The sequence below is a fragment of the Theropithecus gelada genome, chromosome 6 (genome assembly GCF_003255815.1).
Source record: "Theropithecus gelada isolate Dixy chromosome 6, Tgel_1.0, whole genome shotgun sequence".
In the NCBI taxonomy this organism is placed as follows: domain Eukaryota; kingdom Metazoa; phylum Chordata; class Mammalia; order Primates; family Cercopithecidae; genus Theropithecus; species Theropithecus gelada.
In genome coordinates, this window is record NC_037673.1 from 164,743,251 (window position 1) to 164,770,685 (window position 27,435).

The 27,435-nt window shown below is 40.7% G+C and overlaps 1 protein-coding gene and 1 pseudogene across 2 annotated transcripts in view; one reads left to right on the forward strand and one right to left on the reverse strand.

Moving 5' to 3' along the window:
* Nucleotides 1–22,276, reverse strand: part of PANK3 (pantothenate kinase 3) — a 34,182-nt gene extending 11,906 nt beyond the window's left edge. The window contains exons 1-5 of the mRNA XM_025387996.1: nucleotides 21,894–22,276; nucleotides 9,807–10,159; nucleotides 6,259–6,512; nucleotides 4,110–4,286; nucleotides 1,004–1,127 (exon numbers count right to left, since the gene is read on the reverse strand). Of these exons, the coding sequence (XP_025243781.1) occupies nucleotides 1,004–1,127; nucleotides 4,110–4,286; nucleotides 6,259–6,512; nucleotides 9,807–10,159; nucleotides 21,894–21,921 (936 nt within the window). The 5' untranslated portion in view covers nucleotides 21,922–22,276. The remainder of the gene's footprint in view (nucleotides 1–1,003; nucleotides 1,128–4,109; nucleotides 4,287–6,258; nucleotides 6,513–9,806; nucleotides 10,160–21,893) is intronic.
* A 2,865-nt stretch (nucleotides 22,277–25,141) lies between these two features.
* Nucleotides 25,142–25,676, forward strand: LOC112626641 (annotated as a pseudogene). Its single transcript, XR_003119930.1, has one exon. The product of XR_003119930.1 is annotated as a 60S ribosomal protein L32 pseudogene (transcript).
* Nucleotides 25,677–27,435: the final 1,759 nt, after the last annotated feature.

Here is a 27,435-nt window from a genome sequence, read left to right on the forward strand (position 1 = left end):
CCACTCAATTACTTGGCAATTTGTCCTCTACCACTCTCTGCCCTATTCCCAATCCTCTTTATCCTGTTTGATGGTCTCTTTTTTAAAAATAGCATTCATCACCTAATACACACTAAAAAATTTACTTAATATGTCACTAGAATGAATGCAAGCTCCACAAAGCCAGATCTTTGTTTTCTTCGTTAATATATTCCAAATACCCAGAACAATGTCCGGCATCTGGTAATCAATAAATATTTACTCAATGAATAAATGAATGAATGAATGAACAAATGAAGGGTTCCTTCAAAAAGCATATTTCCCAATCCATTTAAAGTATTTGATATTTATAAAAATTAAATGGGCAAATATATCTATTATTATATAAGGAAGCTAGAATTAAATATATATATTCTCTTCCAAACAAAGAATCCCAACTATATGGTCAATCTAACAGTATATGCTTTTCACATTTTTTTTGGAACAATAAACACCACTCAAATATCACGAAGAACAGGTCTCAATGCCTTCATAGCCCTGTACAATGCTGCTTGATCCATATGCAACAAGGCAGCACTGTAAAGAAGCCGAGGGCAGTAAGAAAACTTCCAAGAATTTCACTAATCAAATGCAACATTAAGCACTGGTGGTATAGTGGTGAGCATAGCTGCCTTCCAAATGCAACAGTAAGACTAAAAAAAAATGCTTTCATAAAATAGTTACCTCAAAATATCTTATGCTTAGGATTTTCTTTTACATCCTCAAGGGATTTAGGTTGTGTTTTTCTGAAAAAAAATTCTGAATAAATTTCTCCTATTTCAATTTGAATTATCTGCTACTTTCTTTAAAGGTAATATAGCAATTGGGTACATAACATATATACCTAATGAGTCTTGGTGTTTAATGGGCTACATCTCAATCCCAGAGGCCTCCTTAGGGAAAGTGAAGAAGCCCTGCTAGGTGTATATAGGACTCCAATTCACATTTTTGATAATTTGAGTTTTGCAGTTTTGTTTTTTTTTACCTCATTAACAGCACACATTCGTGCCACAGAACCAATGTTATTGGTGATAGTAACTAAAGTAGCTCTTGCCAGATCTTCTTTACTAACAGATTCTCGCTTCTCCTTATAAATCATATTCCCAAAACTGCAGAAAAATGAAAAATAAAGTCAAATCTGCTGAAAACAAGCAACATTTTACATATTAACAGATATATCTATAACTTGGATATTTTTTATAAAATTAGGACCAAAAAGTAGAAACACATAGGGATAAGATCAAAACAACCTAACAAAGAAATCTATGCAAGAGTAAAGTAATACCTTTCAAAGAATTAAGGTTAAAATGACATCTCAAAAAAAAGCATAGTTATTGTAAGAAAGCAAAGATTACCAAAATATCTTCATTTTTAAACCTGATTCAAAACAAATTAACAAAGTCAAAATTACAAAATGTTTCCAAAAGTATCTCAGCTTTAACTTCAAATTCTTTTTCATTCAGTCACAAGAAACATTTATGACATACCAAGCTTTGTGCTGGAGACACAGATAGTCCCTCAAACAGAGAATTAGTCTAGTGCAGCACTGTCCAATAGAAATAAAATACGAGTAATATATAATTTCATATATGTTCTATTAGCCACATTAAAAAGGTAAAAATAAACGTGAAATTAATTTTAATTGTACATTTCATTTAAGCCAATATATCCAAATATCGTCATTTCAACATGTGGCACTCAAATGCCAAGTGCCTGATGTGACTAGAGGCTACCATAATGGACAATGCAGGCCTAGATACAAAAGACAGCAAGAGAAGCGCTAACAGTAACAGGAAAAACAACAAACAAAGGCTAACCTCGGAAATACAAAGAAAAAAGTATCTTTTATTAAGTGGTAAGAGAAAAAAGTTAAGAAGGTATGAGGCAGGGCTTTTCAAAGCAAAGGGACCAGAAAAAGCCAGAGAAAAAGAGAAGGAAAATCTTAGGCAGAGGCAACTAAAGGTTAAAGGCACACAGAAATGAGAAATGAAAACATCTATGAAATCACAAGATATTTGGTCAGAGTGAAGCGTCTATGTGAGGGAGAGGCAAGATATATTATTGAAGAGTGAGACAAAGTCCACTATCAAAGGACACTGGATTCCCTGACAAAGAATTTGGGGCGCACAAGCAACAATGGTTAGGAAGCATAATGAGAGACAAGACTGATAAATAACAGAACAGTAAATTTAAAATATTTAGGAATCAACTTAAAAAGCTATGTATGGACATATTTGGAGAGGCCTTTTTAAATGTGTGAAAGGCACAAAAGTAGCCTTAAACAGATAAACTAAGTTCTTCAACAGCAAGACTTACTATAAAGATATCATCTGTCCAAGTTAATATATAAACTTACTGAGATTCCAAAAAAACTTTTTGTAACAGAGAAAATGCTTGCCAAGGTCATACAGAATATCAAGCAAAGAAGTGAAACTAGCCCTTCTAGAGATTAAAACATACTTTTTATGCCTCTATAAAGCTGAAAGTATAATGCTGGTACATCAACAGAATGAAAAGCCAGCATATGTAAAAAAAGCCATCTCAAATCAGTGAAATAAAGATGGATTATTAGACACTAGGGCCTTCTGGAAAAAAAAAAAAAAAACCCTGAAATATGAAAGCATGATCTGTAACTTACAAAATACCCTAAGATAAACTGTAAGTAAATCAAAGATTTAAGTATAAAAATACCACCATTAACATATTAGAAGAAAACAAGGGTTTATTCCTTTATGTATTTGGAATGTAGAAGACTTACTTACTATGAATCAATATCCAGAAGCCATAAAAGAAAAGACTGATAAATTCAACTGTATAACAATCGAGCAGAAAAGTAGAACATGAACAACAACTCACAGAAAATAAAATATGCAAGGCTCTTAACCCCAGTGTTGGTAGGAGAAATGTAAATTAAAAGTACATTAAGGGCCAGGCACAGTGGCTCAGGCCTGTAATCCCAGCACTTTGGAAGGCCGAGGCGGGTGGATCACCTGAGGTCAGGAGTTCAAGACCAGCCTGGCCAACATGGTGAAACCCCGTCTCAACTAAAAATACAAAAAAATTAGCTGGGCGTGGGGGCGGGCGCCTGTAATCCCAGCTACTTCGGGAGGCTGAGGCAGGAGAATCACTTGAACCTGGGAGGCAGAGGTTGCAGTGTGCCAAGATGGTGCCATTGCACTCCAGCCTGGGTGACAAGAGTGAAACTCTGCCTAAAATAAGATAAAATAAAATGAAATAACATTAAGATACCATTTCTCCACCAGATGGAGAAATGCAAAAGTCAGCACTCTACTGGTGAAACAGGCACTTTCATTTACTGCTAGTGAGAGTGAAAAACAGTACCGCTCCTTTGCATAGTTAACAGTATCTCAAAAATGCATTTGCAATCCAACTTTTGGGAATTTATCCTACACATGTATAACATAAGGACAACATGTAAAGATTTCTAGGCTATATGGATACTTTAGAGTATATATACTATGCCATATAATGGTAAATTACCTTTTGTATATGGGGAGAAAAGTAAGAATATGTATTGGTATGTGCATCAAGAAACACTGGAAGGACACTCAAAAATTAAAAAAGTTTCCTACAAGGTGCACTCAGGGTAGACTTCTTTTTTTTTTTTTTTTTTGAGACGGAGTCTCGCTGTGTCGCCCAGGCTGGAGTGCAGTGGCGCGATCTCGGCTCACTGCAAGCTCCGCCTCCCGGGTTCACGCCATTCTCCCGCCTCAGCCTCCGAGTAGCTGGGACTACAGGCGCCCGCCACCACGCCCGGCTAGTTTTTTGTATTTTTAGTAGAGACGGGGTTTCACCATGTTAGCCAGGATGGTCTCGATCTCCTGACCTCGTGATCCACCCGCCTCGGCCTCCCAAAGTGCTGGGATTACAGGCTTGAGCCACCGCGCCCGACCAGGGTAGACTTCTTAATGTATACTTAATTTTTAAATGACATCTATGTTCAAAACTTGGAACCTAAAATGGGTAAGAGAAAGCACCCTTACAACTTTCTGTTATACTGCTTTCCAAAAACGTAAGCAACTTGAATTACTTAAGTTCCGTAACTTAAATAACACAAATGTTAAACTTACCTAGATGCTACAGCCCAACCTGGCAAACCAAATCTTTCGTAATCTCCTCCATAAATATCACGGACCAGCTTGTCAGCTTGTGTGCTATCACCTTTGGATGCCATTTCAAGAGCCTCTTCAAAACTTTCACAGCCAGTCAATAAACTGCATAAACCCAGAAAGGTACCCCCTCCAAGGCTAAAGAAAATAAAGAAACTTGCTAAGTTGCATTTATACATTGTATTCTTTCTCTAAAGTAAAAGGGTGGATCATTCATGTATTCAATAAACACACAGAAAAAACCCATGACTAACGCTAAGTGCTGAAATAACATAATGAAGGCAACAAAAATTGTTTAGTAAAACCAAACTTGTTAGATCAAAGAATAAACCAAAGGAAAAAAAAAATCACTTGGTGGAAATAAGAGGAAAGACCTCTTAAATATCTCCCAAAGTCTTCAGCTAATACCTTACACTCTGTAGTTACCAAAAATAAATTTTTGTGTGTGTATTAAAAAGGAATAAATGTTAAAAATCAGTACCATATTAATTACAAAGAGAAAATCTGTAATTTTTCTTTTGAGACAGGGTCTCACTCTGTCCCCTCAGGCTACAGTGCAGTGACCATGATCATAGCTTACTGCATCCTTGAACTCCTGGGCTCAAGCAATCTTCCTGTTCCAGCCTCCGCAGCAGCTAGACTACAGATGCACACTACCACACTGGACTAATATATATGTATATATTTTTGCAGAGATGGGGGTCTCACTATGTTTCCCAGGCTGGTCTTGAACTCCTGGTCTCAAGCAATCCTCCACTATGGTCTCCCAAACTGTGAGAATTACAGGCATGAACTACCATGCCCAGCTTTGTAATTTTAAATGGTTTCCAAGAAATGATTTTGGGAAAGGCGTATTTACTTGGTCTGACATGGATGAAATCAATTCAATGTGACACATTAACATTTAACATGACCTACACATAAATACAATGAGTAAATTTATGTCCAGCTGGCCAACACGTCAATTACAGAAATTTATTTGCTTCTATTATTCTTTTGGATATGCTCACAGAACGAAATCATATCTAATTCCTAAACTCTAAACCTTTGCTCCCTAGTCTCACCTAAATTTCCAGCAAGTTCTACCCCTGAATCACTGTTGGATTTAGTTAACAGACTGAACTTCTTTTAGAGTTAACCAAAGAAGGTAATAGTAGTGTATGATTCTTTGGCATAGAGAATTACAACAGAGGTGAACTTTTAACCACTATAAAAATAAAGTACTAATTAAATATAAGTATAATTTAAACAGAATTACTACTTTAAAATTAAAATGAGTTTTTCCACAAATCAATCTAAAGTATCCCAAAATCTTTCTTCCTTAAACAGGAATCTTCACCTCTCTGTAAAAGTTGATAAAATACATAAAAGAATCATGAGTTTTAAATCTTATTTCTCATTCGTATTTCAGATATCACAGAAAAGTATGTGGGCTATTTGGGAACATTAATGTTATCACAAAAAGAAATCACATTAATTCATCCTATAAGAATAAATTACAATGTTCCCCAATACTGCAGTTTAAATGCTCATCTATTCAGCACGTTGCAAGCTAGAGGTTTACATATATTAATATCTATTAAAAAGTGAAAAAATAGGTAAAGAAGAAAAATGCTTTGGAAAAAAGAACAAAATATAAACATAGTAAAGTTTTAAAATCAATAGAACACTGTTGCCTCCAAGTAAATGCTCTTCCGTTAAATTCTAGAAAAAAACATTACCAGACTCATTCTAGATAAAAATTCACTTTTACTATTATGGAAATTTCGATCCCAACTGATGCTGACTAATAAACATTTAATAATTTCAGTTTGAGTCTTGACATACATATCCTATAAAAATACATTATCTGTTGGCTGGGAGCGGTGGCTCATGCCTGTAATCCCAGCACTTTGGGAGGCTGAGACAGGCAGATTGCTTGAGCTCAGAAGTTCGAGACCAGCCCGGGAAACATGGCACCCTCTTTCACACACACACACACAAAAATACATGTTTGCTGTTGTGCAAAAACATGCTCTTTTACTGGTGAAAATGGCATTATTATACTGATTTCATAACTTCTGTGTATAAAACAATGTGAACGCAGCAATACAACCAAAAAGGTCACTACCTTGTCCCAGTCACTCGTTTATAGTTGTCTTTGGAATGGACTGCTAAAATACTGACTCCTGAGCCAATGTTCACTACAAGCAGTGGATAGGGATCATCCAGGTTAAAAGGCATCTTTTGGCATCGCTCAGGTTCTGAGGCATTAGCAAAATAATAGCACTCGGCTTGTCCATTGAAACTGACAGAGTCTATATACAGCAAGCCCTTTACAAGGCAGTCAAGTTCATCCAGTTTGTGCAGGTGGAGGTTTCCAATCTGTTAAAAAAACAACAACAAAACAAAAAAGGATGACGTTCAAAAACACTCGACTCAACTAAATGATTTTCCTGTATTACTTTACAAAAATTAAAAATAATCTATGACCCCACATTTTCATTTTGTTTCATGTCCAAATCTCTTTAGGGATTTCACCTAGTCCACTGGTCCTCAGTGAGGGTGGTATCACCTCACTGCTAGCTTTCTAAATGATGGGGAGGAAGGAAGAACCAAACTGACATTTAGTGGGCAGGGACTTGTGATGTCAGACATCTTTAATAGGTGGGACATTTCTGAAAACCAAAGAATTATCCCATCTATGCATTATCTTTGAGTGTTCTGCCAATCGTTTTTATAGTGGCAGTAGGAAAATTATTTATAATTATCTAAGGCTAGAGAAGAACAAAGTTATTTTACCTGTCAGTGTATATAAATACAAAAGTATTTGTCCCATGGATGGATTTATTTATTTATTTATTTATTTATATGGGGAAAAGAAAGAGATCAGCCTGTTACTGTGTCTATATAGAAAGAAGTAGACATAAGAGACTCCATTTTGTTCTGTATTTGAGATGCTGTTAATCTGTGACCCTACCCCCAACCTTGTCCTTGCAAGAGACATGTGCTGTGGTAACTCAAGGTTTAATGGATTTTGGGCGTGCACGGTATGTCTTTGTTCCTAGAAAAGCTAGGTATTGTCCAAGGTTTATCCCCATGTGATAGGATGAAACAATGCTGCTAAAAGGTTTATCTCTAGGCACAGGATTTTCCTTTAAACTTATTCATGTTACAGAGATCCTTGTTCTTATGTCTTACTGCTGATTTCCTCCCTAAAAACGATCCTATTGTCCTGCCACTCCCTTATCTTTAAGATGGTAAAGATAATTATCTATAAATACTAAGGGAACTCAGAGACCGGTGCCGGTGTGGGTCCTCTGTAAGCTGAGCGGCGTGGGTCCTCTGTAAGCTGAGCGCCGGTCCCCTGGGCCCCCCGCTTTTCTCTATACTTTGTCTCTGTGTCTTATTTCTTTTCTCAAGTCTCTCGTTCCACCTAACGAGAAACACCCACAGGTGTGGAGGGGCAGGCCACCCCTTCATATTTATTTTTCAGATGGAGTCTAGCTCAGTCACTCAGGCTGGAGTACAGTGGCATGATCTCGGCTCACTGCAACCTCCACCTCGCGGGTCCAAGCGATTCTCCACCTCAGCCTCTCGAGTAGCTGGGATTACAGGTGCCTGCCACCATGCCTGGCTAATTTTTGCATTTTTAGTAGAAATGAGGTTTCACCATATTGACCAGGCTGTTCTCCAGCTCCTGATCTCAGGTGATCTGCCCACCTTGGTTTCCCAAAGTGCTGGGATTACAGGCGTGAGCCACTGCACCCAACCCACATAGTTTTAAATATATACTGTATTTGCTAGGAAATGAACCACCATATAAAGCAAGGGAATATTGTACTTCTTACTGTTTGGAATTTTACCAAGTGTTTGTTTAGCATGTTGGAGGGTCATGTCAACAACAGCAATGCCATTTATGGTATCTGATTTTCCAATAGAACATACCATATCAATCTGGCACGTGTAGCTTTGGTATTCATGATCTATGCATAGGTACAAGCATATAATTACTTCATGATGTCCTCTGGAATGATCATACTGTTTGTTAATCTACCCACTGATAGGTTAATTTCTGATTAATCACTGATACCTTAATCTCCTGTCTTTATATTATAGTTTGAGTACTAGTTTGAAATTATTAAATTCATCATTTCAGGTTAGTAAAAAGTGTATTATAAGACATTTGTTATAAAACATTGCAGCTTAGATATCAGTTCCTCTGGGAACCTCTTCAACTCTCTAGCTGTTGTTACTCCTCTGTGTTCCCAAGGCACCTCTTTTCATACAGTACTACAGATCGTTACCTCAAATTATAAGGGTCTCGCTTCTATGAGCCATTTAAGTTATTTATATTCCTTTTGAGACAGGGTCTCATTGTCACCCAGGCTGGAGTGCAATGGCTCAATCACAGCTCACTGCAGCCTCAATCTCAAGAGCTCAAGCAATCCTCCCACTTCAGCCTCTTGAGTGGCTGGGACTACAAGCACAGGCCACTATGCCAAGCTAATTTTTTTTTTTTTTTAGATGGAGTCTCGCTCTGTCGCCCAGGCTGGAGTGCAGTGGCATGATCTTAGTTCACTGCAAGCTCTGCCTCCCGAGTTCATGCCATTCTCCTGCCTCAGCCTCCTGAGTAGCTGGGACTACAGGTGTGCACCACCACACCTGGCTAATTTTTTGTATTTTTAGTAGAGACGGGGTTTCACCGTGTTAGCCAGGATGGCCTCCATCTCCTGACCTCATGATCCGCCCTCCTCGCCCTCCCAAAGTGCTGGGATTACAGGCATGAGCCACCGTGCCCGGTCCAAGCTAATTTTTTTATTTTTTGTAGAGACAGGGTCCCGCTATGTTGCCCAGGCTGGTCTCAAACTCCTAGCCTCAAGTGATCCTTCCACATCAGCCTTTATATTCCATTAACAGTATTTTCTTACGATTTTGAGAAATTAAATTATTCACATTTACATTTTCAGGAAAAACAAATTTCAGTGGTATTCCTAAATAGAGCCACTCTTTATTCTAATAGAAAAGACTAGAAGCCTGGCAAACCACTCTTTGAACTGTCATTCTAATGGAAAAGACTAGAAGATGGCAAACTGCTAACAGCACATAACTCAAACCAATACTCATAGTTCTCCTGCCATATCCATTCAAATCACCCCATCTGACACAGGAACATGGCAGGATTGACAGTGTAAAAACAGGAAAAAAAGGGTAACAGATTTTCATTCAGGTGTCTATTATACTAACCAAAAGACACTGGTTTCCAAACTTAGGGTTTGGGAAGGAGATGGCCCTGGAAGATTAATATTATTTGAATAAGCAATATTCCAAAAACCATGTAAATGTAGGACAATAGTGAAAATAATTCAAGTTTCATTTATATCTGGCTTTGTACACTGCCAAATTCATTAAAGTCCCCAAATTCCCTTTTTATTATAGCTTTGTAGTACAGCCCTAAACAAGTTTTACTAAATATTATGTGCAACAACATGGCTAAATCTGGGCAATTTTTAGTTACCCCAAATAAGTGTTTAAAACGCCCTAAGTGAAAGGCAATCACGGATACGTATTTCCCACTGCATGTGCAGGGAGAATTAAAGAACATGCTAGATGGAAACCTACTCTCATATTTAAAAACGAACACGTATCAATTTTCAGTTTTGAGTAAAAGATACCTACTGTGCGAAAATCTTTTTCAAACTTGTAAGCACCACCTCCTGTAGCACATAGCACCGTCTGCAATGTTGAGAAGTTTTTATCTCTTCCCATTTGGATAAAAGTAGGCAGGTCCTGGGTTGGAAACCTGATAAAGTGCAAGTTCCCTCTTCGGCCAAAAAGTGTTAAATCCTTCAGTTCAAGGTGTACATCCCGAATGCCGGTGGATCCATATGCTACATTAGAAGTCAAATATTTCCGAATACTTTTTAAACTCTCAACTTCTTCTTGTTCTTCCTCTGCTGTGATATCAATAGGTTCAAAGTATGAGAGCTTTACTAGAGTTCCCCCAATGTCCATGCCAAACCATGGGAAAGCTATGGGAGGAAGAAAAAAAAATTTTTTTATATATATATATCCATTTTAGAAACACAAATTAGAAACTAGTTAATTAGTCACAAACTTCATTTACTCTGAGTCATGCATTCAGGCAATAATACGTATTGGGTAAGACACATGTTCCATGTGGAACTCACCTTTTTCCCTTCAAAGTTTTATTAATATATTTTCTAAAAACGTATAGGGTGCTTAGAGTTGACCCAGGATCTTTTCATTCTTGGCCTGGTAGGCATTCCTTTTCATTTACTATATACTTACCATGTGCTCCAGGGATGAGAAAAAATTCAGATCATTTTTTCCCCCCCCCAATATAGGTGATCACTAAGGGCATGAAAATCTTTGTTTCTATAAACATTTTAATACAGTAAAACTGGCCTATAATCACACTTCAAGTAACCCAGGAGAAAAGCATCTCCTGAAAAAGCAATTCCTGCCAGGTATGGTGCTTACACCTGAAATCCCAATACTTTGGGAGGCTGAGGTGGGGGGCATTGCTTGAGGACAGGAGTTTGAAACCAGCCTTGGCAATATAACAAGATCCTATCTCTGCAAAAAATTTAAACATTAGCTGGGCGTGGCAGCATGCACCTGTAGTCCCAGTAACGGGAGGCTGAGGCTGCAGTGAGCCATATTTGCACCACACTACAGATTAGGTAACAGAGTGAGATCCTGTCATAAACAAACCCAAAAAGCAATTCCCTTCAGTAAATAATCATTATCTCCTCTACACCAGGAAACAGGAATGCAAATGAGTAAGATAAAATACCTGCCCTGAAGGAGTGCTCAATGTAGCAGGGGAATATAAATAAAACACATTAAGAGGCATAGGTCAATACAGTTAAGGAACTAGAAAAGGGGGAAGTCTGAGGAAACAGAGGACCTTGCACACTTAGCTAAAGAGCTTAGACTTGAACCTCTTAGACAATGGGAACACTACTGATGTTCTAAGTAAGAGAGTGGCACAGTCTACCTTCAAATTAGAAAGCGAACAAACTTTCTACTTTGGCAGTGTACAGGATGATACAAATGAGCTGCTTAAGATGTGCCTGTAAAGTAAGGCCAGCAATAGAGGCCATCTTAAGTAACACCCTCTTGAAAAAAATGGTATAGACCATTTACAAAAACCGTATCATTTAAAAACAGATTCCTGACCTCTTACCTCAGAGGCACTGGACAATAATCTTGAAGAGTGAGATATGGGGTGCCATTAAAAATTATATACTGCATATATTCGGAAGATTATACTACAGTCAGATCTAAATGGCATTTGAAAATCACTGGCTTTGGTCACCTGATTCCTTCAGGCTATGACATTCAGTTTTACAACGTGATTTCCTTATATTTATTGGCCATAATCCTTACACAGATACAAAGGAGTATTTTACAATTGTTCCCAAGGCTGGAAGGAAAGTCAGTACTATAATATTAAGAATTACAAAATTCAAATTTTTAGAATTAGTTTAAAACACAACTGATTCAGTTCTCCATAGAATTACAGCTAACATTTACTGAGTGCTCAGTAGCTGTCAGATACAGGCTCATTTAATCCTCAATACCCCCACTATGAGATTGCTCTATTAAGTGTATCACTTAGACAAGCAGGCAAAGCAATTACAAACTTGCCTGAGGTCAAACTGTTAAGTGACAGTGAAAAGATTCCATCCTAAAAATATATATTTCTATTCTCTGGGATCTTAACTATTATGACAGAGACTCAAAAAGAGTTTAATACTCAAGATACATGGATTAAAATGTCTGACAACAAAATGTATTTAGCAGTTTTTATGTAAAAGTTGTCATAAATTATTTCTAAAATTCTACTTTCTTACTCATTTTACTTGATATGTGTGTGCCATTACAAGACCAGGAACATATAATTCAATGAGAAAGAAGTCTATACATTTCTCCATTTTATAATTTACACATTTACTAAAATTAGCATAAAAGTTTGAATATAAGGAAGGACTAATCCTCATTATCTTCTTTTGGAGAAACAGTTCGTTCATCTTTATATTTGAAACTCAAATTACAGATCTGGAGCTACATCACAGATAATCTTAAGAAACAGTATTCTGTATTCTGGAAAGGTACTTCCCAGTGTAGGAAAAAAAGAGTTTTTTAAAAAAGTAAAATGATATTGGACTGTAATTTGGGAAGCCAGGGGAAGTTGAGCCCAAACACAATACTTTCATCATGTCACCTATAAACAGGTATAAATAACTAAGCAACATAAGCAGAAGAAAGTGACTAAATTTTCTCAGTTTTGTCTAGTGACTAGCAAGAAAGGCCGTCTTTTTTTTTTTTTTTTTTTTTTTTTGAGATGGAGTCTTGCTCTGTCGCCCAGACTGGAGTGCAGTGGCATGATCTCAGCTCACTGCAGCCTCCCGCCTCAGCCTCCCAAGTAGCTGGGACTACAGGCGTGCACTGCCACACTCAACTAACTTTTTTAATTTTTAGTAGAGAAGGGGTTTCACCATGTTAGCTAGGATGGTCTTGATCTCCTCACCTTATTTTGTGTGTGTGTGTGTGTGTGTGAGAGACAGCAACATGGCTGTTTATTTCACCTGGGTGCAGGAGGGCTGAGTCCAAAGAGTCAGCAAAGGGTAGTGGGATTATCATTAGTTCTTATAGGTTTTGGGATAGGCCATGGAGTTAGGAGCAATGTTCTGCGGGCAGGAGGTGGATCTCACAAAGTACATTCTCAAGGGTGGGGAGAATTACAAAGAACCTTCTTAGGGGTAGGGGAGATTACAAACTACGTTGATCAGTTAGGGTGGGGCAGAAACAAACCACAATGGTGGAATGTCATCAGTTAAGGCTACTTTCACTTCTTTTGTGGATCTTCAGTTGCTTCAGGCCATCTGGATGTGCCCGTCACAGGGGATATGATGGCTTAGCTTGGGCTCAGAGGCTTGATAGTCCTGTCTCCTTATATTAATAAGAAAAGCAAAACAAAATAGTGAAGTTTTGGAGCGGCGAAAAATTTTGGGGGTGGTATGGAGAGATAATGGGCGCTGTTTCTCAGGGCTGCTTCGAGCAGGATTAGGAGTGGTGTGGGAACCTACAGTGGGAGAGATTCAACTGAAGGAAGATTTTGTGGTAAGGGGTGATACTATGGGGTTGTTAGAAGGAGCATTTGTCCTATAGAATGGTTGGTGATGGCCTGGATACAGTTTCGGATGAATTGAGAAACTAAACGTAAGACACAAGGTCCGAATAAGACAAGGAGAAAAACAGATATTAAAGGACTAAGATTTGGGAGGACCCAGGACATCCAATTAGAGAGTGCCCAAGGGGGTTCAGCGTAATGACTTGCTTGGTTGGCAAGTTTTTGGGCTCTATCCTTGACAGGGTCCTCCTTTTTAAGTTGGAGGCTGAGCTTGGTGAGGAGTGTTTTTAAAAGACCATTAGTCCATTCTACCTTTCCTGAAGATTGAGGACGGTAAGGGGTATGAAGGCTACATTGAATACCAAGAGCCTGAGAAACTTCTTGGGTGATTTGACTAATAAAGGCCGGTCCATTATCAGACTGTATAGAGGTTGAAAGGTCAAACCGAGGAATTATGCCAGACAAAAGGGAAGAAAAGACCGAGGTGGCCTTCTCAGGGCCTCTGGGAAAGGCCTCTACCCATCCAGTGAAAGTGTCTATCCAGACCAAGAGGTATAGTTTCCTGACTCGAGGCATATGAGTAAAGTCAATTTGCCAATCCTGGGCAGGGACAAATCCCCGAGTTTGATGTGCAAGGAAGGAAGGGGGCCTGAACAATCGCTGAGGAGTAGTAGAATAGCAGATGGAACACTGAGAAGTGATTTCCTTAAGGATAGATTTCCACAATGGAAAGGAAATGAGAGGTTCTAAGAGTCGGGCTAGCGACTTGTAACCTACAAGGAAGAGGTTATGAAATGACGATAGAACAGAATGGGCTTGTGAGGCTAGAAGGGGTTGACCTCCTGACCTTGTGATCTCCTGACCTTGGTGTCCCACAGTGCTGGGATTACAGGCGTGAGCCACCGTGCCCAGCTAACGAAGGCCATCTTAAGTAACACATGCTTGAAATGAATGGTAGCAGCGATACTAACACAGGGTAAATTCATACAGGTGCTTGCTTAGACAAACACACTGAAATAAAACAATAGGAGCAGGTCTCTTTATCCCATAAACCAGAGATTCCTTCAGAAATGTCCCAATCTGGCCGGGCGTGGGGCTCACGCCTGTAATCACAGCACTTTGGGAGGCCAAGGTGGGTGGATCACTTGAGTTCAGGAGTTTGAGACCAGCCTGGCCAACATGGTAAAACCGTGTCTCTACTAAAAATACAAAAATTGGCTAGGCTGGTGGCGCACGCCTGTAATTCCAGCTACTTAGGTGGCTGAGGCAGGAGAATCGTTTGAACCGGGCAGACAGGCGTTGCAGCGAGCCGAGATTGCGCCACTGTACTCTAGCCTGGGCGACAGAACAAGACTCCATCTCAAAAAAAAAAAAAAAAAGTCCCACTCTGTTTAAACAACATGTTATGAGGACACTTTTCAACGGGCATTAGATAAAACAAAGGCATCCTTCTGATATTAAATAGCCAAAATGAATTCTCCTATTTGACTGACGGTGGACTCTAGAAGAGTTTGTGGGGCAGGGGTGGAAATCACTATTGCCATATCAAGTACATTCTAGGATAAAAAAATTTATACAAGGTGAGATTAAGCTAAAAACTTTTATTTTTCAAAATTCAAAATATATTTTTAGAAAATATCTGCAGGTTTTCTTTCTGTGCTTTGTGTCAAATAAACATAGGTTGTTAAAACAGACATGCAAATATAAAAATGTTACTCAGGGAGCAAACTACAAAGCTAATACATCACCAAGTTTAAAGTTCATGCCATTTTTATTTTCAGCCAAAAGTCTCTGCTCCCAGGTTTATAAATATCTGAATACTGTCATTCTCGAAAGCAAAAATCTCAATTAACACTTACACAAAGAACTTTGAATTATTATACAAAACCATGAATTAAGTTTCAAAGGAACTTTAACATCCAGGAAAAGAGTTCAAGTTTATAGACTAAACATTAGAGAAATAAATTATCTACTTTTCTGAATCTATGAATAGGTGCCAAAGATTCTGACTCCAAAGGTATATCAACAATCAATTCCAAAATACATACTTTGGCTACTCAGTAACACATACAGTGAAGCATTAAAGACAAACACATAAAAGGTGACAAAATATCCGTAAAGGTTGAATATCCTTAATCCAAAAATCTGAAATCAAAAATCTGAAACCTTTTGAGCACTGACATAAGGCTTCCAAGGAAATGCTCAACAGAACATTTCAAATTTCAGATTACGGATGCTCAATCTGTAAGTATAACGCAAACATTCCAAAACCCAAACGTAACTGAAATCTGAAACACTAAACACTTCAGGTCTCAGGCATTTCAGATGAGGGATAATAAATCTGTATTTTACACACACACACACACACACACACACACACACAGAGCTGGCAGTAAAAAGGCTCATTCATAAGTGACTGAAATCCTCTTTTTAAAGTCTGAAGTACATGAAAATGTTCATGTTTACTGACATTTTCACAAAGAAAGAAAATGGCTATCTAGGTATAATAAATCATTAAATGATGAAAAACAAAATCCTTCCACTGCTTCTTTAAAAGGTTTTTCAGGCATGTTTTTTTTGCATGAAAACAACCAAAAGAAAACTTCACTGAACATTATTATGTACTGAAAAGAAAAAAAAAACTTTAAACAAAAAGTAAAACTTCCTAAACAAAGCTATATTTTATCTTATTACATATGTGAAATCTCTCATGTGTGGTTTTTTGCTTTTTTTTTTTTTGAGATAGAGTCTTGCTCTGTCACCCAGGCTGGAGTGCAGTGGCGTGATCTGGCTCACTGCAACCTCCGCCTCCTGGGTTCATGCCATTCTCCTGCCTCAGTCTCCCGAGTAGCTGGGACTAGAGGCGCCTGCCACCATGCCCGGCTAATTTTTTGTATTTTTTAGTGGAGATGAGGTTTCACTGTGTTAGCCAGGATGGTCTTGATCTCCTGACCTTGTGATCCGCCCACCTTGGCCTCCCAAAGTGCTGGGATTACAGGCATGAACCTGGCCCTCATGTGTTTTTAAACTATATTAAATACTTCAGAATACTATAAAACGTGTACACAAGGCATAACTACGAACTCATAAACAAATTACTAAATTTCAAACTTGTGACCCACTTATTACTGTATTAGACTAGAGAAACACAATGTTTTATAAAATATTGTAAATTAAATTGGAAAAACGACACTATTATCTTAAAGTTACTGCCAGAAGAGGTAGGTTTTTTAAAAAGTTAACAATGCAAAAAGCCCAAGACTCATTTCGCATATAGTCTACTACAAATGTGTTCATTCCTTAAGTGCTGTTTTTAAAGAAAGGTAAACTAGAGAAGCTATCCTGCAGATGATGACTTCATAGTAACCATAATATGCAAACCAGAAAATTGCAGGCTCCTTCTATTATTTCTAGCATATATCAGTTATGACAATTTTCTCCTTAAATCAACAAAGTAGGGACTGAAAGAGAACTCAGCCCTGCTGTAACTTCAATTAAGAAAAAAGAAAAGCTGGTGGCTGGTAATGGCCACCTTTTACACTGAAATCCTTTCAACAGACTTCAGAAAGTAATTTCTTTATGCCAGAAAAATAATCACTATTAAAAAGCACGAGATGCAGAACCTCAGCAAGGCAAAAAAAAAAAAAAAAAAAAAAGGCACAAAGAAGGCAGCACGAACAGAAGAGACACGAATTCTCAATTATGATACATTCCTATCATTTAGTAAGTGGTCTCATTACCAACATATATTTTCCAGTATATCTACAAAATACTTATGATTGATATATTGTCACCAAAATAAGGGTAGGGCATGAAGCTCAAATTTTACTTATTTGCAATGAAAATATGAGAAAATATACAGATATTAAATACAACCACAGGTCTACCTAATAGTTCCATCAGGTAAGAAAAACACCAGTTTCCTGGCCGGGCGCGGTAGCTCACACCTGTAATCCTAACACTATGGGAGGCCGAGGTGGGCGGATCACTTAAGGTCGGGAGTTTGAGACCAGCCTGGCCAACATGGCGAAACCTCGTCTCTACTTAAAAATACAAAAATTAGCCAGGCATGGTGGCATGTGCCTGTAATCCCAGCTACTTGGGAGGCTGAGGCAGGAGAATCACTTGAACCCGGGAGGTGGAGGTTGCAGTGAGCCGAGATCACACCACTGCATTCCAGCCTGGGTGACAAAAGCGAGACTCCATCTCACAAAAAGAAGAAAAATATCAGTTTTCTAAGAAATCAAGCAAGTATCTACATATTTATAGCTTTGTTGCTTCTGGCCAAGAGACCCTTGAAAAGTAGGTCACCAGTGCATAAGCAGCCTACTTACAGCATATAACCTAAACATATATATATATATATTTTTTTTTTTCAGAATAAAACATTCCTTGCTAAGGTAGAAAAAAAAGAACCCAAATACACATTTAAAAAGCAAAACAAAGCACACATTACACAAATGTAAGCACTTTGATGGTGGCCAATATACAGTCCCAGACAGTGAAAATTATTAGACTCTCTCATGATCTGTTTATTCTGCCTTTAACAAAATAATAGCTCTTATTCTAGGTCTCAAGTGGTCTCATGAGAGTTGACATTAGTTCCCCATATGTAGCAAAAATATCTCAAACTACTACAAGGATGAAGTGCTACTTCTTACTAGACGCATTATATATACAAAAGGAGAAATGTTGTCCAATCACCTTTTAAAATACTGAACAGCAGAAGCTATCTAGCCACAAGAGCAGACTGTTAATTTCTAACAAGGTGTGATAAACTTGGTATCCTACTAAGTGTTTGCTAAGGAAACAGGGAACAATCACTAGAAGAACTATTTAATTGCTACTGGTACCATGCAGATTTCAGACTAAAGGGATCCTGGCCAGGAACGTGGCTCATGCCTGCAATCCCAGCAGGAGGGTCGCTTGAGCTCAGGAGTTCAAGACCAGCCTGGTAAGGGCAACATGGCAAAACCCTATCTCTGCCAAAAACACAAAAAAATTAGCTGGGCATGGTGGCGAGCACCTGTAGTTCTAGCTACTGGGGAGGCTGAGTGGGGAGGATGATGCCAAGGTTGCAGTGAGCTGAGATCGCGCCACCGCACTCACTGCACTCCAGCCTGGATGACAGAGTGAGACCTCGTCTCAAAAAAAATAAACAAAAATGGGGGTGTGGAGAGACACTAAACTAAATCAGGACTTCATTGTTCTTTAGGCATAAAGGGAAACCAACGTGAAGAATGCTCAAAACATACGGTATTTTAAAGAACAAAATTCTAAAGTGAGCATGTACGCTGGTATATTCTAGATAACGCTTCAACTTCTTGGATAAGACATTTCACTATTATCAATAATCATTCCAAACAAAAATGGTTTTTGTTATGAAATAGACTAAGAAAATAATCACCTTCACACCTTCAGGATTATGATTCCTTAGGATAGCTTCAGGTGTTTTTTTCTTTAGTAAATTAGTTATTTCTAAGGGAAGCTATATTAGAAACTACTACCCCAACTATCTACTGGGAGTGATGACTCTTATATTACAACTGAGTTTACAAACAGGCCAATCAAATGACACAGACACAAACTACAAATACATGCTATACCATTTTCTCTGGTCTTGACATAAACTTCAAGTACCTTACTACTTGGGGTAATAAAGAACAAACTCAAAACCTACATCACATCACACTTAAATATATGTATCACCTTTTACTATCACTTTGTTAATCCACTTACGTGCTATACAGGTAATCCAAACACAATCTTAAAAACCTGTACCCTAAGAAATCACGTCAGGCAGGGAAGAGAGTAACACAGGATTGACTTTCTCTTTCCTTCGCCTGGGGTTGAATTAACACATAATTTCAAATGCTAATCTTCCAGTTACACAATTTAGAGGATAAAATCAATTCCTTTTTAAATTTTCTGGTTAATATGTGCATTCGGTATATAACCTGTTAAGATATTGGTAATGTATTTAGAAGCAATATTTTCTAACACTTAGGTGAATAATGTAAGAACACATGCGAAGCCAAGGTCACTTGTTTAGCCAATATAATATACAGCTTCTTCTAGTATGCAGTTAAATGATGCAATGCATATAAAGAAAATGCCATACACATACTATGTGATCAATAAATGTTATAATTATGCCAAAAAACCCATACAGGTATCCAAAAACAAAACAAATATATCTTTTGTTAACCTGAGTGATTTAAAGTTAAAATATTATTATTATTATTATTTTTTGAGATGGAGCCTCATTCTGTCGCCCAGGCTGGAGTGCAATGGCATGATCTCCGCTCACTGCAATCTCTGCCTCCTGGGTTCCAGCAATTCTCCTGCCTCAGCCTCCCAAATAGCTGGGACTACAGGCGCATGCCACCAAGCCTGGCTAATGTTTCTATTTTCAGTAGAGATGGGGTTTCACCATGTTGGTCAGCCTGGTCTTGAACTCCTGACCTCGTGATGCACCCACCTCGGCCTCCCAAAGTGCTGTGATTACAGGCCTAAGCCACCGTGCCCGGCCTTATTTTTTATTATCTGGGACAGTTCATGGTTGAAACACCTTTCCCACACACAAACGTGATGTTCCTTACTTTTACGACAAACAATAGACAGGAAAGTCACCTTTTGCATATAAAAATGTTAGGCTTCTACATCATAGTAACTGACCAGATTTTCAGCATGATTAAATTTTAAGATTAGTGGTCTCACAACATAACACAATGTTGTAATAATCAACTTATTTGGGGAAAAAAGGGGGTATTCTCTTATTTCTCAACCTAATATGTATTTTTAAGACTTTAGCTGGGACTACAGGCATGTGCCACCATGCCCAGCTAATCTTTTATAATATATATTTTTTGTAGAGACGAAGTCTCGCTACAGTGCCCAGGTTGGTCTCGAACTTCTAGCCCCCAGCGATTCCTCTGCCTCGGCCTCCCCAAGTGCTGGGATTTCAGGTGTGAGCCACCATGCCTGGCCCTATTTTATGAACTTCTCATAATAATCTTTATAATCTTTTCTAAAACACCTTTGAAGGGGGTGGTACTTATACCTGATTATTAGTTTGCTCAAATCTAAGTAATCAAATCACTATCATGACAAAAGAAAATAATCACCACCAGAAGAGTCAGAATTTGAGTTGGTCATACACTGTTCATCAAATGGAAATTCTAAGAGAAGCAGAGAAAACGTATGCATGAGGGAAAATGTCCAAGTGTTCTAATTACTGCACCTGTTCAAGATGCATTAGTTTAACTCAGCAAACGTAAATTCGAAGTCTCTCTATATTATCACTATTTTATAGACTTCTTGAACAACTATGACAAGATCTACTGTTATCATAAAAAAATTTTTAAAAATTTTAATTAACAGATGAAACTACCAGATAAAGTACTTAGACAATGCCCTATGGGTGCAGGAGAAAGAACGCTGTATTATCAGTCAGTCCATTTAGAGTTATGAACCTCATAGCACATGGCTGTGTATATCTTTGGAAAAGTTACTCTGGGGCTAAGTTCAATTTCCTCACCTGTAAAGTTAAGACCAAATTACCTTACAGTTAAATAGGCATTTTTAAGTTTTCACAGTGTTTTGGCTTGTTGCCTCTCAGGTGAGTTTTACAGGAACCCTGATGGACGGGCAGGGAAGGTGTCACCGCCCTGTTTTATAGTTGAGGATTTCTTAACAGTTAAGAGATCACATGGAACACTGTAAAAACAGCAAAAGCACCAACACGATGAGCATGAATCCCCACATTCCTAGTCCTTCTGGGAGGCAATACTTAGAGTGACAATCACAATGGCTGAGTGATTAAATAAGTCAATTACTGGAATAAAAGGTTTTTAAAAGAATAAACATAAAAGGAAGCAAATGAAAGTCGACCTTTCTAAAAGCATAGCAAGAATTTTCTTTTAAGTACATACATAGAAAGGTCTCTACGGGTATTCACCGTAATATTAACAGTGGTTCGCTCCGGGTGCCGGGAATACGGGTGACTTTATCTTTTTTGTTTATCCGCGTTTTCTAAAACAAACGTGAACTAGTCGATATTCCAAACAAAAACAAGCCAAAGCAATTACACGCTGGCAGACTGCATGCACGTACGTTTGAAAGCTCCAACTGTAACAACAGTGACAACTCCCAGGAACCCACCGGCATTTCAAGGACACCAGCAGGAAGCCCGGAAATCCCTAAAAACAGGTGCTAAAAGCCGCCAGCGCAACCTGACAGCCGCGACCGCAACCTGACAGCCGCGACCGCCTCTTTTCGACCTGAATTCAGGGGGAGCTGGGAGAGGAGACTAGTCTAGTTTGACAAAATCCGAATCAGAAATTCCCTCTGGCACCTCCCAGATCTCGAAGAGAAAGTGGGAGGAAAGGCTAGGGGGCGGCAGGCATTCACCATGCATGAATAGGGGGGGATGGGGAGGACGGAAGCCTCGAACTCGTGGCTGAAATGGTCCCTCCGCCCCCATCCCGGACTAGGCGCCGGCGAGGAGCAACGGGCTTGGAAGCAGGCCGCCCAGCCAAGGGGCTTTCAGACGGGGCCCAAGGATGCCCTCCCAACCCGGCAGACCCCAGCCCCCATCTTACAGGGTTTCTTGGCATCTTTGATCTTCATGGCGTCGGCCCGAGGGGCGAGGGACGGCCTCCGATCCGGAGCACCGAGAGCAGAGACTGCGACTCCGGAGGTGGCTGGGCCTCGCGGCGAGGCCCGGCCGGTTCCTCCCCTCAGGCCGGGCGGGGCCGGCCTAGGGCGGGGCGGCGGCGCCTGAGCAGATGCCCGGCCCAGGGGGCGGCCCCCCACCCCCGCGAGGGGCGACCGGGACCGAGCAAGCTGGGGAAGGCCGCCGGCCTCGCCGCTCCGGGGCCTCCCCGCAGCCGCTCCAAACAAAAGGCCCCGGTCCCGGGAGCCGCCGCCGCCGCCGCCGCCGCCGCCGCACTGAGAAATAGCCCGCCCAGGCCGAACGCCCACGTGATGCGAGCCCCCCTCGCTCCACTTCCGCCTGGCTGCTGGGGATTGTAGTTCTCCACGTCGTGAGGCCTCGCTCTCTGGCTGTAGTTGTGCAGGTGGACTACAAAGCCCAGGATGCATCCCGGCCCCTCCTCCGAGGCCCCTCAGTTTCCGCAGATCGCCTCAGAGTGGTCCCAGCGAGAAGAGGGCCGGGTCTTAGTCACGCCAGCGAGGAGGCGACCAATGGTGACTGAGATGGGCGGGCTGGGGAAATCGGGCTCAGACCTCAGCAGGTCGCGGAAAGAGAAGAGGGCATGAACTCTTCGCGGGGATTGTAATGGCTCTTTGACCATTCTCAGACTTCCCTTTGAGGCAGGAAAGCTGGTCGTCAGGCCATGGAAAGCGCTAGAATCAGGGCTCTAGAGCCGTGCTTTAGATAGACCCTTGAGTACATTGGCGAATTAAAGTCATTCACAAAGGAATCCTCTTGCTTAATAGAGACACCTTGAATGTTAGGGTCGGAATGATGACAATAGCAGGCATAAAGGTAACATCTATTGAACGCTTTATGTCCATGGGACTCTGCTAAGTACTTTTTGTGATTTACTTCAATTCAGGGGCCTTGTGAACCATGTGCAATTATTCATTTTATTGGCACTCATATTGAAGATGGGGCACAATCTGAGTTCAATTACTTGCTGAGCATTGTTTTTGCCACCGATCCATATTCCCCTGGGGCCCTCCCGCCCAGCTCCTTCCTTCTAAAGGGAAAATCGACTCCCGGAGAAGAAAATTTAGATGCTCCAGTTCTCACAGTAAAGCCAGGACACCCTTTCCCCTTGCCTCCTAGAGCCTTAGTCCTCCAGCTGGAATGGGAGAAGATGGCCTTCACTTCTGTTGCCCAGTTAGATGGCCAGGAATTCTGTGGTTTTTACAATAGATGGATAGAGGGTTGGCAATAGAGGATTGGGCATTCCAGTCAAAGAAGCCCGCTTGCCAAAGAGCTTTACTCCTCCTTGCAGATAAGCCAAAGGATGTGAAGAAGGACAGGAGAGGACACAAACTACCATTTATTGAGTACATACTGAGAGCTGACACTTTGCAAAGTGCCTTACTTTTAAAATTAAAATTAAAATTTAATCCTCCCAACTACTTTTTGAAATACAATGATTAAAAACTAAAAAAAAAGACTTGCTGGGCGCAGTGGTGTGTGTCTGCAGTCCCAGCTACTTGGGAGACTAAGGTAGGAGGCCCAGGAATTTGAGGCTGTATGTGATAGAGTTTGTGAATATCAACTGTGTCAGAGACATTTATCAGAGCGCGACTCCAACTTGAACAGGGACTGAATAAAATAAGGCGGAGATCTACTGGGCTGCATTCCCAGGAGGTTAAGGCATTCTTAGTTGCAGGATGAGATAGGAGGTTGGCACAAGATATAGGTCACAAAGACCTTGCTGATAAAACAGTAGGCAGTAAAGAACCTGGCCAAATCCCACCAAAATCAAGATAGCAGTGAAAGGGACTTCTGGTCGTCTTCACTGCTCGTTGTATGCTAATTATAATGCATTAGCATGCTAAAAGACACTCCTGCCAGCGCCCTGACAGTTTACAAATGCCATGGCAACATGGAAGTTACCCTATATGGTCTAAAAAGAGGAGGAACCCTCAGTTCCGGGAATTGTCCACCCCTTTCCTGGAAAACTCATGAATAACCCACCCCTTGTTTAGCATATAATCAAGAAGTAACAGTAAGTATAGGCCGGGCGCGGTGGCTCACGCCTGTAATCCCAGCACTTTGGGAGGCCGAGGCGGGTGGATCACGAGGTCAGGAGATCGAGACCATCCTGGCTAACATGGTGAAACCTCGTCTCTACTAAAAATACAAAAAAAAACTAGCCGGGCGTGGTGGCGGGCGCCTGTAGTCCCAGCTACTCGGAGGCTGAGGCAGGAGAATGGCGTGAACCTGGGAGGCGGAGCTTGCAGTGAGCCGAGATCGCGCCACTGCACTCCAGCCTGGGTGACACAGCGCGAGACTCCGTCTCAAAAAAAAAAAAAAAAAAAAAAAAATTAAAAAAACAGTAAGTATAAGCAGCTGAGCAGCCCATGCTGCTGCTCTGCCTATGGAGCAGCCATTTTTTTATTCCTTTACTTCCTTTGCTTTCATTTTACTTTCTGGACTCTCCCCAAATTCTTTCTTGCACGAGATCCAAGACCCTTCTCTTGGGATCTGAATGGGGATCCCTTTCTGGTAACAACTGTACTCCAGGCTGGGTGATATAGTGAGACCCATCTCCAAAATAAAATAAAAAATTTAAAAGGGGAAGAAGAATTCACACAATTCAAATGTTGGTCCTATTACTTGTTAACAAATTGGGCAAATTACTTCATCTCTCTAATTACTTAAAAATTTTCTTTTTATTTATTTTTTTAAGATGCAGTCTCACTCTGCTTCCCAGGTTGGAGTGCAGTGGCATGAACAAAGCTCACTGTAACCTCAAACAGCAATCTGTGGGTAGGGCGGTGGCTACACTAGTCTCAGCCTGCTGAGTAGCTGGGACTGTAGGCATGTGTTACCATGTCCAAATAACTTTTTTATTTTCTGTAGAGATGGGGTCTCACTTTGCTGCCCAGGTTGGTCCTGACCTGCTGGCTGGCTTCAAGCAATCCTCTGCCTCAGTCTCCCAAGGTTTTGGGATTACAGGCGTGAGCCACTGTACCTGGCTGTCTCTCTGATTCTTGTTGAAAATAATAATGCCTGCATTTCACGGGTTTGAGATGGGGATTAAGTGAAAAATGCAAATAAGGTAACATCGAGGTCTTAATGTTTGTATTCTTACATGGTCTGAATTCAGTATTGAGAGGTGGGGCTTTTAAGAGATGATTGGGCCCTTCTCTCTTCCTCGGCGCTGCCTACGGAGGTGGCAGCCATCTCCTCCTCGAAGGCATCATGGCCGCCCTCAGACCCCTTGTGAAGCCCAAGATCGTCAAAAAAAGAACCAAGAAGTTCATCCGGCACCAGTCAGACCGATATGTCAAAATTAAGCGTAACTGGCGGAAACCCAGAGGCATTGACAACAGGGTTCGTAGAAGATTCAAGGGCCAGATCTTGATGCCCAACATTGGTTATGGGAGCAACAAAAAAACAAAGCACATGCTGCCCAGTGGCTTCCGGAAGTTCCTGGTCCACAACGTCAAGGAGCTGGAAGTGCTGCTGATGTGCAACAAATCTTACTCTGCCGAGATTGCTCACAATGTTTCTTCCAAGAACTGCAAAGCCATCGTGGAAAGAGCTGCCCAGCTGGCCATCAGAGTCACCAACCCCAGTGCCAGGCTGCGCAGTGAAGAAAATGAGTAGACAGCTCATGTGCACGTTTTCTGTTTAAATAAATGTAAAAACTGCCAAAAAAAAAAAAAAAAAAAAAGATGATTGGGTCGTGAGGACCCTCCCCTCATGAATGTATTAATTATTCATGGATTGATGGTTTAAGGGGTTAACGGATTAATGGATTATCACTGGACTAGTGGCTTTATTAAAAGAGTCTGAGGCCAGGTGCAGTGGCTCACACCTGTAATTCTAGCACTATGAGAGTCAAAGACAGGTGGATCGCTTGAGCCCAGGGGTTTGAGGCCAGCCTGGGAAACGTGGTGAGACCAGGCATGATGGCTCATGCCTGTAATCCCATCATTTTGGGAGCCCAGAAGTTTCAGACCAGCTCCAGCAACACAGCGTACCCAGTTTCACATGTTCTGTTAAAAGCAATAGAAAATGGACTATGACATATGTAACATATTGTCTGGCATATCTGTAGTGATCAGTAAGTGATGATTATGTTTATTATTTGAATTGTTATTCCTTTTTTTTTTTGAAATGGAGTCTCACTCTGTACCCAAGGCTGGAGTGCAGTGGCGTCATCCTGGCTCACTGCAACCTCTACCTCCTGGGTGTCAGGCCTCTGAGCCCAAGCTAAGCCATCATATCCCCAGTGACCTGCAAGTATACATCCAGATGGCCTGAAGCAACTGAAGATCCACAGAAGTGAAAATAGCCTTAACTGACATTCCACCATTGTGGTTTGTTTCTGCCCCACCCTAACTGACCAAAGTACTTTGTAATCTCCCCCACCCTTAAGAAGATTCTTTATAATTTTCCCCACCCTTGAGAGTGTACTTTGTGAGATCCACCCCCTGCCCCAAAACATTGCTCTTAACTCCATCGCCTATCCCAAAAGCTATAAGGACCAATGATAATCCACCACCCTTTGCTGACTCTTTTCAGACTTAGCCCGCCTGCACCCATGTGAAATAAACAGCCATGTTGCTCACACAAAGCCTGTTTGGTGGTCTCTTCACATGGACGCGTGAAACACTGGGTTCAAGTGATTCTCGTGCCTCAGTCTCCCGAGTAGCCACCATGCCTGGCTAATTTTTGTATTTTTAGCAGAGATGCGGTTTTGCCATGTTGGCCAGGCTGGTCTCGAACTCCTGATCTCAAGTGATCCACCTGCCTTGACCTTGGATTGTTATTGTTATTCTTATTGTAAAGTAAAGGAAGAAAGCTTATGTATTTAGACATTTTGCCTAAGGTCATTATTTGGGATCAGACCATAGGTCTAATTAAGTAAAAGATAAGGAACCACATGGCACCAATCAGACCAGATTTTGGTTCTAGATTTTATGTTTGATTTACTGTTTTGATTCCAGATTTTATGTTTGTTGTTCAGAAATTTTTTTTTTTTTTTTTGAGAGACAAGGTCTCACTCTGTCGCCTGAGCTGAAGTGTAGTGGTGAGATCTCACTCTGTCACCCAAGCTGAAGTGTAGTGGCATGATCATAGCTCACTGCAGTCTCCAACTCCTGGGCTCAAGGGATCCTCCTGCCTCAGCCTTCTGAGTAGCTGGGACCATAGACAGGTACCAAAACACCCAGCTAATTTTTTTATTTTTAAATTTTTTGGGCTGGGCGCGGTGGCTCAAGCCTGTAATCCCAGCACTTTGGGAGGCCGAGGCGGGTGGATCACGAGGTCAGGAGATCGAGACCATCCTGGCTAACATGGTTAAACCCCGTCTCTACTAAAAATACAAAAAACTAGCCGGGCGTGGTGGCGGGCGCCTGTAGTCCCAGCTACTCGGAGGCTGAGGCGGGAGAATGGCGTGAACCCGGGAGGTGGAGCTTGCAGTGAGC